At 42.3% G+C, this 18901-nt stretch overlaps 1 protein-coding gene across 4 annotated transcripts in view; it reads left to right on the forward strand.

Annotated features, from left to right (window-relative positions):
- Positions 1-1580: 1580 nt before the first annotated feature.
- Tm9sf4 (transmembrane 9 superfamily member 4) overlaps positions 1581-18901 on the forward strand; it is a 48265-nt gene continuing 30944 nt past the window's right edge. For 3 of the 4 annotated variants that reach the window (XM_087651064.1, XM_087651066.1, XM_087651065.1), the window contains exon 1: positions 1776-1806. In XM_087651064.1, the coding sequence (XP_087507190.1) occupies positions 1792-1806 (15 nt within the window). In that variant the 5' untranslated portion in view covers positions 1776-1791. 4 annotated transcript variants of the gene reach the window in all.

Genomic DNA, 18901 nt, shown 5'->3' on the forward strand with positions numbered 1-18901 from the left:
TATGGCTTAGACACAGAAGTGGAAGGCACTTGTAATTCAGTCTATTGGCCTAAGCAAGTAACTTAACCCCAGTATTCAAGAAGAGAAAAAAGGTTCACCTTTGACAGGAGAACCACTATGCCCTTGCAAGGATGAGAGGCTTGTTAGTAGACATTTATGCAGAAAAAAAATCTACCACAGAAGTAATCAGTACTGACCACAGTGGTCATCAGAGTTCAGCTGTTCCCTGCCCAGATGCAGAAGAGATAACTAAACATCTTTTTTTTTGTTGTTGTTGTTCTTTTTTTTGGAGCTGGGGACCGAACCCAGGGCCTTGCACTTCCTAGGCAAGTGCTCTACCACTGAGCTAAATCCCCAACCCCGAGATAACTAACATCTTAAGGACAGTTTTGGCACAGTACTTAAGCAGTGCTGAGTTTTCTTTTTAGAGGGTGGTGAGTTTAGCCAGTGGCTCACTTTATGGCTCAGGCTGGTCTTGAACTCACCATGCCATTCTTCCTCAGTATCTTGAGTGCAAAAATTACCAGCATGAGCTACTGAACATGGTGGGTGGGGGAGGTGATGATGGTGATGATGATGATGATAATTGAGGCAAGGTCTCCTAATTGACCATGAACTCTTCTTGACTCTATCTTCTGTGTTCTGGGATTACAAGTGCACTCTAACAAGTCCCAGTGCTAAAGATTAGGCAGGCTCTCTGCCTAATTAACTATATCCAGAGATATCATTACTACTCTTTTAACAACTTTTTGGATCTATCTAAGAAGACAGCACTGGCTCTGTATACACTTTACAGTGGGATATATGGACCAAAGAAAGTCTTTCTCCATGATGATCCTTAAAGAGTCCTCCCCAGACCCTTTTTAAGTCAATACTGGAAAGTTAAGTTCAAGGTTAAGTGATTTGCTTCAAGTCATGCATTAAGCCAGTTAGACTGGATAAGTCCACATTAAAAATGTCTTCTTTATTAAGTGTTCTGCTTTTCATTCACTCATTTAACAACGTGTACTGTTTGGGACACCTAACATACCTGTGAAGGATACATAATTTATATAATGACAATTACCGAATACTTCCTATATATGATTGTGTCAGTGAATACTTAACATAAGCCAATTATAAAAATAATCTAGAAACTTCTGCCCCATTTTACAGATGACAAAAAGGCAGTGTAAGGGAAAAGAGACTGGGTCCTATCTTCATAGGTAAAACGACCGATTAGTAAGACTATATAAAGTCAAATAAGGGGTTGGGGATTTAGCTCAGTGGTAGAGCGCTTGCCTAGGAAGCGCAAGGCCCTGGGTTCGGTCCCCAGCTCCGAAAAGAAAAAAAAGAACCAAAAAAAAAAAAGTCAAATAAATATTTAAACATATAATTACAAATTGCTCTGAATCAGAAGATGTCAGAGAGGGTTTACCAAGCTTTCGGTTTCATAATTAAGGTCTCGGGTAACCCTGGCAACGAGTTTTTCTGCTAATACTAAAGAAAGCATCCAGAGAGCGCGCCTATTTCCACACACCCCAGTTACCCACAATGCAAAAGGAGTAGGCGGAGGAGCGGCGTCTGCCAGAAGTTAATATGGCTCCAATAGTTACACCGTATGTTCTCTTCACCTAGTCAGAGACCTCACTGCCAGACCAGTTTGTCAAGGAGAAATTAAGCTTCTTTTACCTCCTCACTACTGCGACTACAGAAGAATTTGAAGCAAGGAGTCCCCTTAGTGGGGATACACTCGGTACCCACAGAAGCACCACTTCCGCTGACGTCATCACGCTGACACGTGGATCCAAGATGGCGGCGGCGATGGTGAGTGAAGGAGACTCTGGGAACCGGAGCTGGAGCAGGGCCCCCTGGATAGCCCAGGACCTTCCAGCGCCCCACGCCTGGTTCCCAGCCTCCTCCAGAACCCCTGCTCGGGTTACCCTGGACTGGGTTGGCCTCTACAAAGTCTCTTTCTCTAGCCTTGGCATGGCATCTAGGCTTGTCAGGGCCTGGAGTTTTAGGGGAGGTGCCGCTTGGAAGGAAGACTTTGGCTAATGCCTTCACGGTTCTCATTTCGGCTTCCATTCCCGCCCCTTGTCACCTCTATTTCCCAATCCTTCCCCTCCAGGCTTTGTCTCCTCCCGAGAGTCCCCCGTTATTCCTTCGCTCCTCCTCCTCACGTTCATACTCTGTTCTCTCCACATACCCATCAGCCTAACCAGTCTACGGGTTGCTACCTTGCTCGAACCAGCCCAAGCCTTGTCCTTAACTGCACCCTCAGCTGTTCCCATTGCGCATCCCGCTTAATTGCTGCTGTACCAGGGCATCCCATGCCCATAATTCCGTCCCCGGGTCCTTCCCTCCTCCTTCCTTTCCTGTCAAAATCGCTGTCAAATCGTTGTCTCTTCTAAAGAGACAACGCTTTTATCCAGTTGGTTCTTAAACTTCACTGTGCCCGGGAATCTTGAGTTGTTGGTGGAGAGGCATGTTAAAATAGTTTGCTGAGCCTCACTCCCAAATTTTGTAGTACCTTAAGGGATAGGCAATGCTCAGGAATATACACTCTCACAAACAGTCCAGTGTTTTTAATGGATGTGGTCCCTGGGTTACCGTTTAAAAACACCCCTGGCCCTGTCTGTATCCCCTTCCCATACCATACAGCTCCTTACGGATGAAGGCTCACTATCATGAAGCTGACTAGAATTAAGTCTCTGTGGATGGGAGTGGAGGTAATATACCTGTATCTGGAGGGTGAGTCACTTGCTGACTTCTGTTATGGAACAGCAGAATTTAAGTTTCTGAAGGACAGATTTTTCTAAGAGAAATTCAGCTCAAATTCTGTTTGCCAAGAAATGAGAACGAAGATCTAAAGTGAATTTTCCTGGGTGGTATCGTATATTGCTTCCTCAGAAGATAAAATTAATTTCATCCTGGTAGTGAATGACAAGAAAGACATCGAGAAAAAGCTTGTGTCATTTGAGTGTACTGAAGGAAAATTCTTGTTTTAAGTTATTTGGTGTTGGTTTTCTCTAAACCGGGGCAGGTTAATTAATGAAGCAGACTGCTAACTTATCACATTTTTTTAAAAAAATAAAGTTCCTTGTTTATAACCCCAGAAGTCAGGTAAAAGATTTCATGGCTTGGTGGAGTGTAACTCATTTTGTGGAGCACAGCTGAGCATACACAGGAGCCTAAGTTTAATATCTGGCTCTGTTTAGGGGGCGAAACTATTTCAAAGCTTTACCTGGTTTCTGTGGCCATAGACCTCAATATGATCATGAAGTGGGGCAGATCCCAAAAATGGGGTGTTGGAATCCTTCCTCTCCTTTACCACATTCAGAGTAAGACAGATGTGAGGACAGGAAGTCACACCCTTTCTTGGCCTTAGAGAGTCCTATGAGGTGGCACTATAGCACTGTGCTGGGAAACCTCAGCCCTGTATAGAGTTTTAAGAGTTTATAAGTTAGCGATATGTACTTCTGGTGTGTATTTCTTTATTCAGCAAATATTTGAGTGCCCAATTACTGCCAGGAACTAGGTGTATAGTTAGCTGTCAGAGCGTCATAGTCCCACCCATGTGGATCCGCTCTCATTTGAGGAAATCTGCCTGGTGATGCAAAATGCTGTGAGAACGAGGTGAAGTGATGGTGATTAGCGGTGACTAGGCAACGTAACTGGGACTGAGTGTCAAGAGTCTCCTCAGAGAAAGTGATAAGAGTTGAAGCTTTGTTGACAACAACAACAAAACAACAACAGCAAAACAACTAGCTTTGCAAAGAATGGCAAGTGTGAAGGCCAAATGACATGTTTAAGGGATATATAGAAGACTTTGACACCAGAATCGTGGGGAAAGGTGGGGTAGAAAACAATGATCAAAGATGAAATTGGAGACAGAACAGAGGTTGCCAGAAGTAAGTTTGCTTGTGATTGGTGCATGTTGTAGCTCACAGTGAGCAATCTGTTTACTGTGTTTTGAAATAGATTTTATTATTTAGGTTGGCTTCACTTCCTACCCTACTGGGACAATAGATCAGGGGAGCCAGCTTGTTTTTAGTGTGCGGATAAATCATGGAAACCAGTGTAACTCATTTCAATAAATAGAGAATGCAGCACCTGGGAGGCTGAGGCAGGTGGATCTCTGTGAGTTCAAGGCCAGCCCGGTCTTGATAGTGAGTTCAGAGAACCAGGGCTACATAGAGAAATCTAGATAGATACATAGATAGATTGAGAGAGGGGGGAGGAAGAGGGAATATATTTATGAATGGAGAATGTGTTATATTCTGAGTTTAAGAAACTGCATGTTCAGTGAAAAGGCACAGAAACAAGTTTGTACAGAGGTGTATGTGGAGTCACAGGTAGATGTGAATTTAGTTTGTGCCAAGTATGTTACTACACAGAAGTCAGTATTATTCCTTCCCTCTCATACATGTAAGCTATTTTACAACCATTTTTGGGTGGGGCATTATAGATTTAATTTGGAGCGGATTTGCTTCTGAGGCAAGTCATGTAAAGAAGAACTGAGCTAGTGGACCTACTCAGTGGCCATGCAAGTACATCCCATTGAGTACATCTACTTCCCTTATATAATCTCACACTATCAGCTTTTATTACAGTTTTATCTCTATGGATATAATTCATATACCACAAAATTGTACCTTCTTATTAAAAGTTTTTTTACATTTTTATGTGTGTGTTTGCCTGCATGTATATATGTATACTGTGCACATGCTGGTGCCTGAGGAAACCAGAGAGGTCATCGGAACAGGAGTTACCGATGGTTGTGAGCCATCTTCTGGGTACAGGGAAGAAAACCAGATCCTCTGCAGGAACAATGAGTACTTCAAACACTGAGCTCTCTTAAATTCACAGTTCAGTGACTTTTGGTGTATTTAGAAGATCACTGTTTAATTCCAGAACATTCCCATCAACCTACAATGAAGCATCCCCATTCATTCCCAGGCTTCACTCCCTCCAGGCTCTGGCAACCACTGATTTTCTGTGTCTCTGAAGAATTGCCTTTTCTCAGTTCATAGGAAGAGAACTTACAATGAAACTTACAATGTGTAGTTTTTTATGTCTAGCTGCTTTTACTTTTTCATGATACTTTTTTTAACAGTGTAAAAAGTTTATTATACAAGTGCAAGGCCCTGGGTTCGGTCCTCAGCTCCGGGAAAAAAAAAGTTTATTATAAAATATTCATCTTGGGCTGGAGAGATGGCTCAGCGGTTAAGAGCACTGACTGCTCTTCCAGAGGTCCTGAGTTCAATTCCCAGCAACCACATGGTGGCTCACAACCATCTGTAATGGGATCGGATGTCCTCTTCTGGTGTGTCTAAAGACAGCTACAGTGTACTTATATATAAAATAAATAAATCTTTAAAAAAAAATAAAATAAAATATTCATCTTTAATTTGGCAGACACAAGAGATGTGGACAAATGCAGTTACTAGGAATATTTTGAATATAGTCTAAAGATTTATTTATTATATGTAAGTACACTGTAACTGTCTTTAGACACACCAGAAGAGGACATCCGATCCCATTACAGATGGTTGTGAGCCACCATGTGGTTGCTGGGAATTGAACTCAGGACCTCTGGAAGAGCAGTCAGTGCTCTTAACCACTGAGCCATCTCTGCAGCCCTTGAATATAAGTCAAAACATTCTCTAAAGCTCTCAAATCATTTAAATTGCAGGTGAAAGTCATACCCTGCATGCTTCATTGTTCCTAGACTTATTTAATAAGCCTTCATCAATAAAATCACATATATTTTTAAAATCAATGGAAACAAGAACCAGTTTAAACCACATATCCTTCAGTCTTGAGAGGCAAACCATCTTAACTATAGAAACAAGCATCAGTTCTATATTTTAACAGCAAATCACTCTGTCCAAGAAACAATAGCTTGAAGGGTAAAATTTTTGATTGGCTAACATGGATCACTTTTTCACAAATAATACCTCTTACAATCATGTGCTCCATTTCTGTGTTCCTCTGATTGTTTCTATAGGTAGACATGCCACATGTGATAAAGTAGCATGTGTGTCCCAGGTTAACCCAGGATACTTTCAAAATTCATCCCTGTTGTAGCATTCCTAGTACCTCATTCTTTTTTTTCGGAGCTGGGGACCGAACCCAGGGCCTTGCATTTGCTAGGCAAGCCCTCTACCACTGAGCTAAATCCCCAACCCCCATTCTTTTTTTTAAATGGCTAAACTATTCTTGTGTGGATAGACCACACTTTCTTTATTCCTTTCAGCTGCTTGGGACTGTCTTGTGTATTAGCTGTTTGGAATAATACTGCTGTGAACTGTGCATTTTTGCGTAAACTTGTTTTCAGTATGCTAGGACATATGCCTAGGAGTAGAGTTCCTGGGTCAGTTTACCCTATTTTAAGGGTTTTATTCCACAGAGGGCAGAATAATGGACTGACTGACACCAAAGTTCCTTGGAGCCAATAGAGGCAGTGCTAATAGGACAGTTGGGTTTAAGTGTCTTGGAGCAGGAGGCAGGAAGGCCCTCAGCCTCTAGTTTGATGCAGTAGCAGCTTCTGATTCCTTTGAGCTTTCAGAGCATCATCAGCTTGTGGAGACGTATGGGAGTAGGAGGCAGCAACTCCACTCATCCCAGCAGTCATGTGGGATTTCATGTGACTCCTGGCAAATGGAGCTGGCTATCTTAATCTGTTTTCTGTATACATGTCATATGTGACACTAAGGATTTGGACTTGAGCTGGCAGTAGTAGCACAAGCCTTCAATCCCAGTACTCAAGGAGGCAGAGGCAGGTGCATCTCTGGGAGCTCTGCCATCTTGTTCTACCATAGGGAGTTCCAGGCCAGCTTGGCAGAGAGAGAGGTGAGGGTGGGGGGAGAGCTACCAAAACAAAAGCTAGGCAGCAGTGGCACATGCTCTTAATCCCATCACTGGGGATTGGAAGACAGAAACAGACAGATCTCTTGAGTTAGAGGCCAGCCTGGTCTACAGAAGGAGTTCAAGACAGCCAGGGTTACACAGAGAACCTTGCCTCAAACAAACAAAAGGGATTTGTATTTCATGATTTCTAAACAACAAGTGGAAAGTTCTGTAGCTAATACTTAGGTCAAAGCTGCTTGTGCTAAGGTACTGTGCAGTTGGGTTTGTTTTTACCTGTCACCATCCTTTGCTCCCTCTAAGGCGTTGTGTTGGGCATATTTCCTGGCTGGCTCCTTGAGTTGCCTCACCTAGCACACATTCTGCAGGACCAGTGCACTGTATCCTGGGAACTGAGTGCCTGTACCAAGCCTTGGTTAATGTGTTTCTCTGAGAAGCCCCTTTTAAAGGAGGCCCTCAGCCCCCAGGAAATGCAGAGGAGATAGCATTTAGTTGCTTCTTGGTCTCTGTTTTATGACTTGGACAAAAGGTTTCCTTTGATCTTGGAATTAAAGAAGCCAGTTGCAGAATGTTGGAGAAAGTTGAGTTTTGATCTCTGGACACTGGCAGGAAGGTGGGAAGGACCCAGGATGAGCAGGGCCATCTGGCCACAGATGAATGGTAGGGGCTACTACCTCCTAACCTGCTTTGATCCCTGAACCATTTGTTGTTGCTATTGTTTCCCAGATTGGGGAGCGGGGCACCCAAGTCTTCTCAGTCCCACCTCGTTCCTCTTCATTGCTTCCTCTGTGCCATCGATATGTCCAATATGATTTCTTACCTACATCTGATACCTTAAGCGGATAGACCTCCCAGACTTTGAGGTCCAGGTCTAAAGCTGGGTATACAGGCCTGGAGTAGAATTACTTTTGGAGCTGTGGGCAATCTTGTTGCCTCTTTAAGCCTGTTATTTATATATATATATTATATATATATATATATATATATATATATATATATATATTTTCACTATGGTGAAATAGACATAAAATTTGACATTTTAATAGTTTGTACAAGTTCTGGACATTCTATACATTCACAGTGTTAAGTAACCGCAACCACCTCCACCCATCTCCAGAGCTTACCCAATATCCCATACCGAGTCCCTTTCTCTAGTTCCGAACTGGGCTATGAGACTCTCCTCAAAAGAATTGTTGTAATAATGAATCTGAGTGCCTAGTACTTTGTAGCTTTATTCCCAGATGTGAAGTGCTGCAGACATGCGCTCTCTGAGCCTACTGCTCCTGTAGCTGCGAGGTCTTTTACAAATACCCCCTGAGGGAAAGGAAGAACACCAGTTTCAGCACTTCCCCTCCTGGGGGGTGGGGGGTAAGTCTGGCTGTTTATAGCTTTGTAAAGATTGTTGGTTTCACCTGGACTTCCTCTGTTGCAGGGCTTCTCCTCATACTCACCTCCCCTAGCAGTTTTTGAGTCTTTTCTCTGTTCAACAACTGTTGCAGGTCTGCATTCTGAAATAAAGGCTGTATTTTCAGATTCGCCAGGGGCTAATTTAGTTCTGGGTTTTTGTTTTGTTGTAGCTGGTTGAGTTCTTTAGCTCCGTGGGGCTTCCTGGTAAGTGGTCTTTAATTGTCATTAGCTTCATTCACGTGTGGCTGAATTCTTAGGGAGCTTTAACTCATCGGATAATTGCTTTCAGTTAACTGTTGGCAAACAGTGCCGTGGGAGCCACCCCACCCCACTGTGTGCCTTGGTTCCTTAATCTGGGGAGTGGTTACTAACTGACCTTAAAGCCTTTAGAGAGGAAGAACACAATAGCAGACTGTAGTATTCTGTGAGGAAGGTGCTGTCTTTGCTGTAGCAAGGAACTGGAATGGCCTTTTCAAGATTGGCCCAGCTAGGTGAAGCTATTTATAGGAAAGAGTTAAGAGGCAGAGGGCTCCATAAAAGAAGAGGTTAACTTCTGTCACAGAAATGCCAGTTAATAAATAATTCAGTTTTTAAGAGAAACTCCCTATGGTTAACTGTTGACAGCTTCAAACTGGGTAGGGCAAAATCGGCAGGATGAAGAACTTTTTTTCCTAGTAGCCTTCCTTCTCTTAGGTTGCTAGTGGTGGTGGTGGTGGTGATGTGTTTCTGAATGCTCAGATCCCAGGAATTAAAAAAGCCAGTCAAGAGGAGGCTAATTCTTTGGTCGCTTGAGCTTTTCAACTTTCCAGGTCACCAATACTTTTGTCAGGGGTGAAGTGTTGGGTTACCTGCACAGAGTTCTCCATGCTGTCATCTGGTTCCTTGACAGGCTGCCCCTGCAGTCTTGTGACTTGGACACCAAGTAAAGCAGAATACTGTGGAGCAGGCTACTGCTTATCTCCTAGAACTCATCTCTTTTTTAGGGCTCTGGACATAGCTGACTTTCGTACTGCGATTTACATAGGAGTTACTGAGGTGATCAGTTAAAAGTCAAGAGACAGGGGGCTGGGGAGATAGCTCAGTGGTTAAGAGCACATGTTCTTGCAAAGAACCTGCGTTCTATTCTCAGCATCTAGGTGGTAGCTCACGAGCATCCATATTTCCGGCTTAAGGAGAACTGATGCTTCTCTCAGACCTCCTAAGACATTAGAATGTGGTATACAGATACATGTTGCAGACAAAACACTCATAACATAAAATAAATCTAATAATAATAATTTTGAACAAAGGTCAAGGACCAAAACAGGAATTTCCTAACAAATGGATTCTGACACCTTTTACAGCAATGAGCTAGAAGCCACCATCCCAGTCAGGTTGTCAAGGACCTATCTTCAAGTTTCCTGGAGTCATGTGACATCCGACATATTAGGAGTTTTGACAGCAGGATATGTAGCTTTTATTAGCTTTTCATGAGCGTTTCTGACACTCTCCCAAAGTTAGAATTCCTGATTTAGTTAGGCAAACCTAACAGCCTAACATTTCTGTGCTGGACATTCCATGTATCTGCTATCTAGGGTTTTTTACAGGCAATACAGTTCCTTCCTTTGAAATGTAAATAAATCACTGGGAATGTAGCTCAGTTGGTAAAGTTCTGATCTAGCAAACAGGATACCCTGGGTTCTACCTTCAGCACTAGTGATCCCTTCACAGTGATGCACACCGGTGATCCTGGCATCTGGGTGAGGAAGGCAGGAGGATCAGAAGCTCAAGGTTTCCTGACTGTATACCGAGTTCAGAGCCAGTCAGGACCATGTGAGACACTTCTTGAAACTTTTTAATATATTTATATATCATTATAATATATATATATGGGGAAATACACGTGAAAATATAAAAATATGAAGAAATCATGTGTACAATTTTGTTAACTTTTTAAAAGCCGGGTCAGAGAGCTGGAGAAATTCAAGCCTGACAGCCTGAATTCAATCCTTGGAACCCAAGCAAAGAAGAGAATGGAATCTATAGAGTTATTCTCTTTTTTTTTTTAATTTTTTTTTAATATTTTATTTATTTATTATCTATGAGTACACTGTAGCTGTCTTCAGATACACCAGAAGAGGGCATCAGATTTCATTACAGATGGTTGTAAGCCACCATGTGGTTGCTGGGATTTGAACTCAGGACCTCGGGAAGAGCAGTCGGTGCTCTTAACCACTGAGCCATCTCTCCAGCCCCCTATAGAGTTATTCTATGACCTCCACTGACACACAATAGCAATTGAAAAAAACAACAACCCAGAAAGCTAAAATAACTCACTTGGCTGCCCATAATCCATGTATCAGGATAAATTGGTTTTGATTTAAAAACCTACTGCTCTATATTATTTTATGCATATAAAAGTCCTTTTGAAACCTTGTTATAGGTTGGGTGTGTTGGTATATGCCCTTAATCTTAGCACTGGGATTGGCTGTGTGGCAAGGCAATACTACATAGTAAGACCCTGTCTCAAAACAAGCAGAAATATAAGCCCAACTTGTTACAATAGTTTCCGCATGGGCCAGCATGTAGGTAGAGTGCAGCCACGGTCACTTCTCACCCAGCTTCACTGACTACCATCACGTTGCCACATCCTTCCACCACTACCCTCACAGGTTAGTTCCTTTTTCTTCAGGCATATTAATCTATACTTTCATAGTACAAATTGTTGTGAATGTACAGTGCGGTGACCTTTAGCTATATATAAACTAGTCCCCTTGTCACCACAGTGACACAGTGTTATAGAACAGTTCTATTACCTCAAGTTCCCTTATATTGGTTAAGGGAATGATGAAATCGGGCCTTTGTTCCCACAGTCAAACCATCACAAATTTCCGTCTCTGTCGATGTCCTTTGCTGGGTGTTGTGTAGAAAGGGAGTCATGTGTTAATTAGACTTGTGCCTTTGCGTGTAGTGTCCTGGGCTACTCCTTCCTGTGATGGACATTGGCTGACAATTCCCATGGTGTGGGGAAAAAAAAAACACATCTTTTTTCTGCCTTTACTAATGATTGGGTTTTTGAGTTTCCAGTTTTGAACTATGGTCGTTCTCCCCAATCTGAGGGTGTGTTTCCAAGCCCCCCGAGGAGATGCTTGGAATCCTGAGCATGGAACCCTGTGTTTTAGCACAATGCCCAGACCTCTTTTTACTGTTTTGAGACACTCTCACTAAGTTGTACAGGCTGGCTTTGAATTCACTCTGTAGCTAGGCAGCCCTTGAGCTTGGTGATCTCCTGCCTCAGCATTTTAGGTAACTGAATTATAGGCCTCTACCATCAAGCCCAAGTCCATACTTTTTTTTTTTGGAGCTGAGGACTGAACCCAGGGCCTTGAGCTTGCTAGGCAAACGCTCTACCACTGAGCTAAATCCCCAACCCCCATACTTTTTCTTTATTTGTCTGTCTTACAGTAGAGTTAATTTATAAATTAGACACAGTAAGGTTGGTAGAGCTGGTGATCTACAGTGGTGGAATACTGTTTGCCCAGCACACAGAGAGCCTTGGGTTCAGTCCTCAGTACCACATAAACCAAATGTGGGGTGCACTCAACAAGTAGAGGCAGGACAAGAGGTAGAAACTGAAAGATCAGCAGTTCAAGGTCACCTTCAGGTACATGAGTTCCTGGGTGGGGTAAGCAAGGATGTTTTATAATAAAGTAGAACATTTATGTTACTAGTACTAAACGTTAAAGAGTTATATATCATTTCTCTCTGGAGTTTTCTGTTTAGTATTTGCAGACCTTGGTTGATTGTAGGCAGCTCAAATCTGTGGAAAATGAAACCAGGGATAAGGAGACAGTTATTGTGATTAAACAGTCACATACAAGTGACTAGACAACATCTTTCTGTTGCCTAGAATTGGAGTACTGGCTAGTAAGTTTATGTTTAACTTTTTAAGCTACTACCAAACTTCCTGAAAGTGGCCATGTCATTTCACATTCCCATCAGTGAAGATTTCAGTTTCTCCATATCCTGGTTCACACTTGCCTGGTTTTTGTTTTGTTTGGCTGTTTAGTCATTCTGGTTAGTGTTTGTTGCTATCTCACTATAGCTTTGGTTTGCATTTCCTAGTGACAGAGTAAGCATCTTATAATGTGCTGTTCATGGATCTGTATACATCATCTCTGGAGAAATGAGCATACAAATCATTTATGCCTCCTGGCAATCTCCCATCCTGGGATTGACCCTAAGGGCTCTACAATGAGTCACACCCCCAGGCCTTTCCCACTTATTGAAATCCCCCCCACCCCCCAGGGCCTTGCAAGTGCTCTACCACTGAGCTAAATCCCCAACCCCGCTTTTCCCAACTTTAAGTTGTAAGAGTTCTTTATGCATCCTGAACCAGTCCCTTATTACATACATCACTTAAAAAGATTTTCCACTGTCCACAGCCTAGAAGTGTACATTTTTTTATTTTTATGAAATTTATTAATTTTAATGGGCTATGTTTTTGGTGGCATATCTAAAACAAATTCATATAACCGAAAGTTTTTCTTATAAGGATTTTAGTTTCAGCTTTTGTTTTGTTTTAATCTGTGGATCATTTGAATTTATTGTGTGTGTGTGTGTGTGTGTGTGTGTGTGTGTGGTTTAATGTTATTTGTGAATATGGTCACCACATAGTTAAAACACTTCGTTGAAATCACTGTTCTTTTTGAATTGTCTGGACACCTTTTTGAAAATCAGTTTACAGGGGTTGGGGATTTAGCTCAGTGGTAGAGCGCTTGCCTAGCAAGCGCTAGGCCCTGGGTTCGGTCCCCAGCTCCGAAAAAAAGAAAAGGAAAAAAAAAAAAAGAAAGAAAAAAGAAAATCAGTTTACTATAAATGGAAAGATTTATTTCTCTGCTTTTAATTTGGCTGGATTGATAGCTGTGTCTATCCTTAACATTTTTTTATTATTCCTTATTAGAAAATTATATAAATTATCCAATTCTGTTTTTGAATCTGCTTTGGATATTCTGGATCCTTTCTATATCTTTATCAATATTAAGGTAAATTTGTGCCTGATATGGTAGTACATACCTTTAATCTCCGCACTTGACAGGCAAAGGCCAGTAGATCTCTGTGAGTTCTAGGACAGCCTGGTTTACATACATAGCAAGCTACAAGACAGCCAGGACTATATACAGAGACCCTGTCTCAAAAAACATACACACACGGGTAAACACCCACTCCCACAGAGGCCTGAAGAGGATGTTGGATCGCCTAAAACTGGAATTACAGCCAGTTGTGAGCTGCCATAAGGGTGCTAGGTTCTCTGGAAGAGCAGCTGGTACTCTTTTTTTTTTTTTTTTTGGTTCTTTTTTTCGGAGCTGGGGACCGAACCCAGGGCCTTGTGCTTCCTAGGTAAGCACTCTACCACTGAGCTAAATCCCCAGCCCCAACAGCTGGTACTCTTAACAACTGACCCCAACCCCAGAAACAGTGTTTTCTATCTTAACACTATGTGAACATGGAATGTCTCTAGTTATTTAAATCTTCCATTTCTCTTGGCAGTGTTTTGTAATTTTCAATACTGAAGCCCTTAAAGGTCTTTTTTTCTGATGCAAGCCTATAATCCCAGCATTTGAGAAGTTGAGGCAGGAAGATTTCTATTAGTTTGAGGACAGCCCAGACTAAATAGAGAGCACCAGGCCTGCTAGGGCTACACAGCAAAACTGTGTTTGAACCAAAACAACATGTTTTTGTTGTTGATGTTTTAATTTTATTTGTAGTATTGAATGTAGCTTGTGTTGAGCATGCTAGGCAAGTGCTTTACTTCTCTGCCACATCCAATCCCAGGTCATTCTGATACAGTATTAGGGGCTGGGAAGGTGGCTCAAGAGCTTAGAGCATCTGACTACTCTTTTAAGTTTGGCTTCCAGCACCCACATAGTGACTGACAACCTTCTGTAGAAGGTCTTCAGTTCCAAGTGATCCAACACTTCTTTGACATTCTCAGGCATGAGCTGCACACACATGGTATACACACATACACTCAGATGTACACACTCAATAAAAATAAGTATTTTTAATATATATTCTTAAGTATTTTATTTTTCAATACTAAGCAGAACCAGTTTTAAATTTAATTTTGAATTGCTAATAGCTAATATGTAGAAATTATTTTTTATATATTAATCTGGTAGTCTGTGACTGTTCTCAAGTTGTTTAGTTCTAGTTAGTTACTGCATAGATTCCTTAGAGTATTCTAGACACAAGATCATATGATGTACAAATAAAAGCACCTGTCATTTTTCAAGCTAAATGTGTTTAATTTTTAATTAATCTCTTTCATGCACTGATTTATGGCAAAGAATTGAATAGACATGGCAAGAATGCGTACCCTCTTTTGTTCCTGGTCTTAGGGGAACTTGGCATTTAGCTTTCTGCCATTAAGTGTAGTCATTGCCTGGCTGGGGAAGTTCCCTTTAGCTGTACTGTAAGTTGTTTTGATGACTGTTGGATTTTGCCAGTTGCCTTTTGTATTAGTTGTGCTGGTACGTTTGTCCTGCTGCTTCTGTGGTATACTGTTAGCTAGTAAGCCTTCCTTGGGTTCTTGGGACAAATCAAACGCCACCACCTTATATAGGCTGGAATGACCTCAAACTCATTCTCCTTCCCTAGCTGCCAGAATGCTGGGGCTGCGTCTTACCTAGCTGTAGATGTTTTCATGTGTTGTTAATTGCAGGGCACTTTCTTAAGTATATTTTCATCTGTGTTCATGTTAAAAATATGATTACTTTGTTTGGTCATGGTATATACTTAACACAAAACAAAACAAAAGGACAGGGTCTCATCATGTAGCCCTGGTTATCCTGGAACTTGTATGTGTGGACCAGGCTGGCCTCAAACTCAGAGATCTGCCTGCCTCTGCTACTAGAGTGCTGGGATTAAAGATGGCCCACCAGGCCCACTGGTATGTGTTATCAAACATTTAAACAAACAAGACTATTATACACACATAAACAAGGATCATTATTTCATATTCCTAAGAATCTGTTGGCAGTACTTGGATGATAGATCTACCTCTCATGTTGCTAATTGTTCTCCCCAAAGACAATACAGTTTATCTCCATCTAGGGTGCTGACTTCTGTTTCTAGACAGGACTTCTCTGTGTAATAGCCCTGGTTGTCCTGGAACTTGCTTTGTAGACCAGGCTGACCTCCAACTCAGAGATCCTCCTGCTTCTGCCTCCCAGTCCTAGGATTAAAGTCATGCCCTACCACAGTGGTTCACTCTGATTTTGTTTTAAGTTAGAGATGCTGATACATAGAGAATAAGATGCTGGATATGGTAGCACACTGAGTCCTAGCACTCGGGAGGCAAAGACAGGTGCATCTCTGTGAGTTTGAGGCGGGCCTGGTCTACAAAGCGAGTCCAGGACAGCCAGGGCTGTCTTGAAGTATCATTTTGTGTTTTACTATTTGAACTGTCTTTTGCAGTGCTAGGGCCTTGTACATGTTAGGCAAGCTCTAACCTTAAGCTACAGCCCAGCTGCCCTTGTTTTATTTTTAAACTGTCAACTCCTTTAGTTTAAAATTATTTGCCCTTTATTATTTTGTAGAAATTCTTGGTGTATCGAAGAGTCCTTTGTCTTTTGTCATGCTTGTGATACTGTCCCACAAATTGTCTTTTTCCTTTTTATAAAACTATTTATTCATGTGTGTGTATATATTATGCATATATGTATATGTGTATATGCATATGTATATTTGTTCATGTGTGTGTGAGTTTATGCACACCATATGTGTGCAGATGCCTAGGAGGCCAGAGGGCATTGGATTCTCGGGAACTGGAGATAGAAGCCATTGTGAACTCCAAGTAATGCCACAGCTCCTACTCCTTACCCCCAGTTATGAAATGGGAGTGTAAGTTTCTACATGAAAAGAACCTAGAACTGACCTAGAAGTCACTAAGGATCTAAGGATATCTTGTATCTAAGGATAACCTTGAACATTTATTTCTCTGGCCTCTTATCTCCAAGTGCTAGGATTAGAAGCATGCGCCACTACACCGTGTTTTATGTGATGCTGGGGGTTAAACCCAAGGTTTCAAGCATACTAGTCAAGCATTTTGCCTACTAAACCACAACTGCAGACCCCAGGTTATTTCATCTATCTCACACTAACTGGCAGTTCACTGTAAAAAAAGGGCCGAAGTGTACAGGTAGTTGTCATTGGACAGAAGCAGTGTGGGAGGTGCTTAGCACAAGGCAGCAGCTAGGTGAAGAGCTGGACGCTGTCCGCCTGTGCAGGGTGGTGTCAGTGTGCCTCTGGCTCCTGTTGATTTCCGCTGCCGCCTTCCTGCTGGGAAGAGCACAATCTCACTGTTTACTTTTTGGTTTTGTTTGTTTTGGGAGGAGGAAGGGCCTCCTTGGTTTGAGAGTTTGGAACCACCGGGTATTGAAATCTTCCTGATTTCCTTTTCACTCCTCTGCAACCTGAGCTCCTAAGGGAGCCTTGAGCTGCCTAGGGCAGTGTTTCTCTGTTAATCTGAAGGTTCTGTTTCTAAGAGTAGAACTAAAGCAACTTCTTAGATTTAATTGGCTTGATAAACTTCAAAGATTGTAATCCTCTGCCCCTGCTTCAAATCTCTTACCAGATAACGCTAAAAGGTCTGGGCCAGGCTTGTTAGGGAAAATTCAGAACACATCTTTATGTTAACAGGAATAGTGGTTGTGGGTAAGAGTAGTGGCTTAGAGCTAGAAAGGTGCAGTCAGTAAAATACTTGCCATGCAAGCAGGAGGACCCTGAGTTCCTATCCCCAGCACCCACACGAAAAGGGAGCAGGGACAGCAGTGCATATCTGAGCTACTCTAGCTCAGTCCATGAGCTCCAGATTCAGAAAGATCTTGTCTCAAAGAAAAGGTGGGGAACAATTGGGAAGACACTGGATATTGTAAATATATGTAAACACTCTCCCTCTCTACCCCCCCCCCTCAAAAAGAATAGCTGGGACTAGAGAGATGGCTCTTCCAGAAGACTGTGGCTCATTTCTTAGTACTCACAGTGGCCCACAACTGTCTCTAACTCCACTTCCAGGGGGTCTGACATTTTTTTCTGGCCTCCACTGGCATCAGGGACACATGGTACACAGAAATATATACAGGCAAACACCCATATTATAAGAAAAAGAGTAAAGAGTAGTGACTTAGGGTCAATAGGCAGTGTTGAGTATATACTGGTTTCAGCCCCACTTACTACATGAATTCCTTGTCATAGCAATGTTTATTGGCCAGAACTGCATAGCTGAAGGGTAGGATTCAATGCTCTACCCATATTTTAGGGCCCCAGATTTAATCCCTTCTTTGCGTATGGCAGCCACCTCCCTGCTGACTGTCAGGGTACACTTTTATCCTGTCCAAAGAGAGTCGGGCCTGTACTTCCCTGAATGTCAGGTAGTCCTGCATGCTTAGCCTTTAGCAGCTTGTGAAAGTGTACACTGATTGAGCAGGCCCAGGGCATGGCCACAGTCAGTGTCTGTGCTGCTAACAACAAGCTTATAGAAAATGATGCTGCTACACATAGAGACCCTCTAAACATATGGAAACTAGGGCACTGACTTCCAGAGATTCAGGATGATCCATAATCAGGATGCAGCACACAGGCTGGTATCTGTGAGCTTGAGTCCAGCCCAGTCTACATAATAAGTTCCAGGCAAGCCAGGGCTATTCAGTGAGACCATGTCCCAAAGTAAAAACAATGGCCATAATAATAATCTGGGTGAGAGCTCAGCATTGATATAATGGTTTGTTTTGTTTGGGAAATGGGACAGCGGTGAGACAGGGTTTTTCTATGTATCCCTGGCTGTCTTGGATCCTATATAGACCAGACTGATTTTGAACTCACAAAGATTGCCTGGCTCTTCCTCTTGAATGCTAGGATTAAAGTCCTGTGCCACAAATCACCCCCTACCTCCACCCCAAATCTCATGCAATGCAGGCTGTCCTGGAACTTGGGATCTTCCTGCCTCTAATTGCTAAATACCACTATAATTGTAGGTGTACATTACTATACTTGCTAATTGTTTCCATAAATTGATATCAATATATAATTCTATTGAAACTTCTTTTTTTTTCGGAGCTGAGGACAGAACCCAGGGCTAGGCAAGCGCTCTACCACTGAGCAAAATCCTCAACCCCCTATTGAAACTTCTTAGAAAGAACAGATACACAGAAGAAACAACTATCACTCAGTTCACTTAACATTCTGGAAAATGCCCTTCCTTGTCATTGTAGAGTAACCATACCTTAATATGTCTAGCACTCACAACTGCTTGTAACTCCATTTCCAGAGGATCTGAAGCTTCTTTCTTAACATGTCTTCCAGGGCTGGAAAGATAGTTCACTAGTTAAGAAGGCTTGCCACTCTTCCAGAGGACTTTAAAACAAACAAACAAACAAACAAACAAACAACCTTTAGGAATAGAATTGCTGGGAACTCTGGGAAAGGGGTGCCCAGAGTTGCCATCCAGAAGTGCCCCCATTTGTAATCCACCCACCATATGAGAGCAGAGAGTGACATTCTAGTATCTCAGACGGGCAGCAGTGCCACGACTTCCCATACTTCCAGATGGTAATTGCTTGAACCATCCTGTTGCTCATTTCTGAAAGTGCAGAGTCTTGTG

Source organism: Rattus norvegicus, chromosome 3 (genome assembly GCF_021556685.1).
Source record: "Rattus norvegicus strain SHRSP/BbbUtx chromosome 3, alternate assembly SHRSP_T2T, whole genome shotgun sequence".
NCBI classification, from domain to species: Eukaryota; Metazoa; Chordata; class Mammalia; order Rodentia; family Muridae; genus Rattus; species Rattus norvegicus.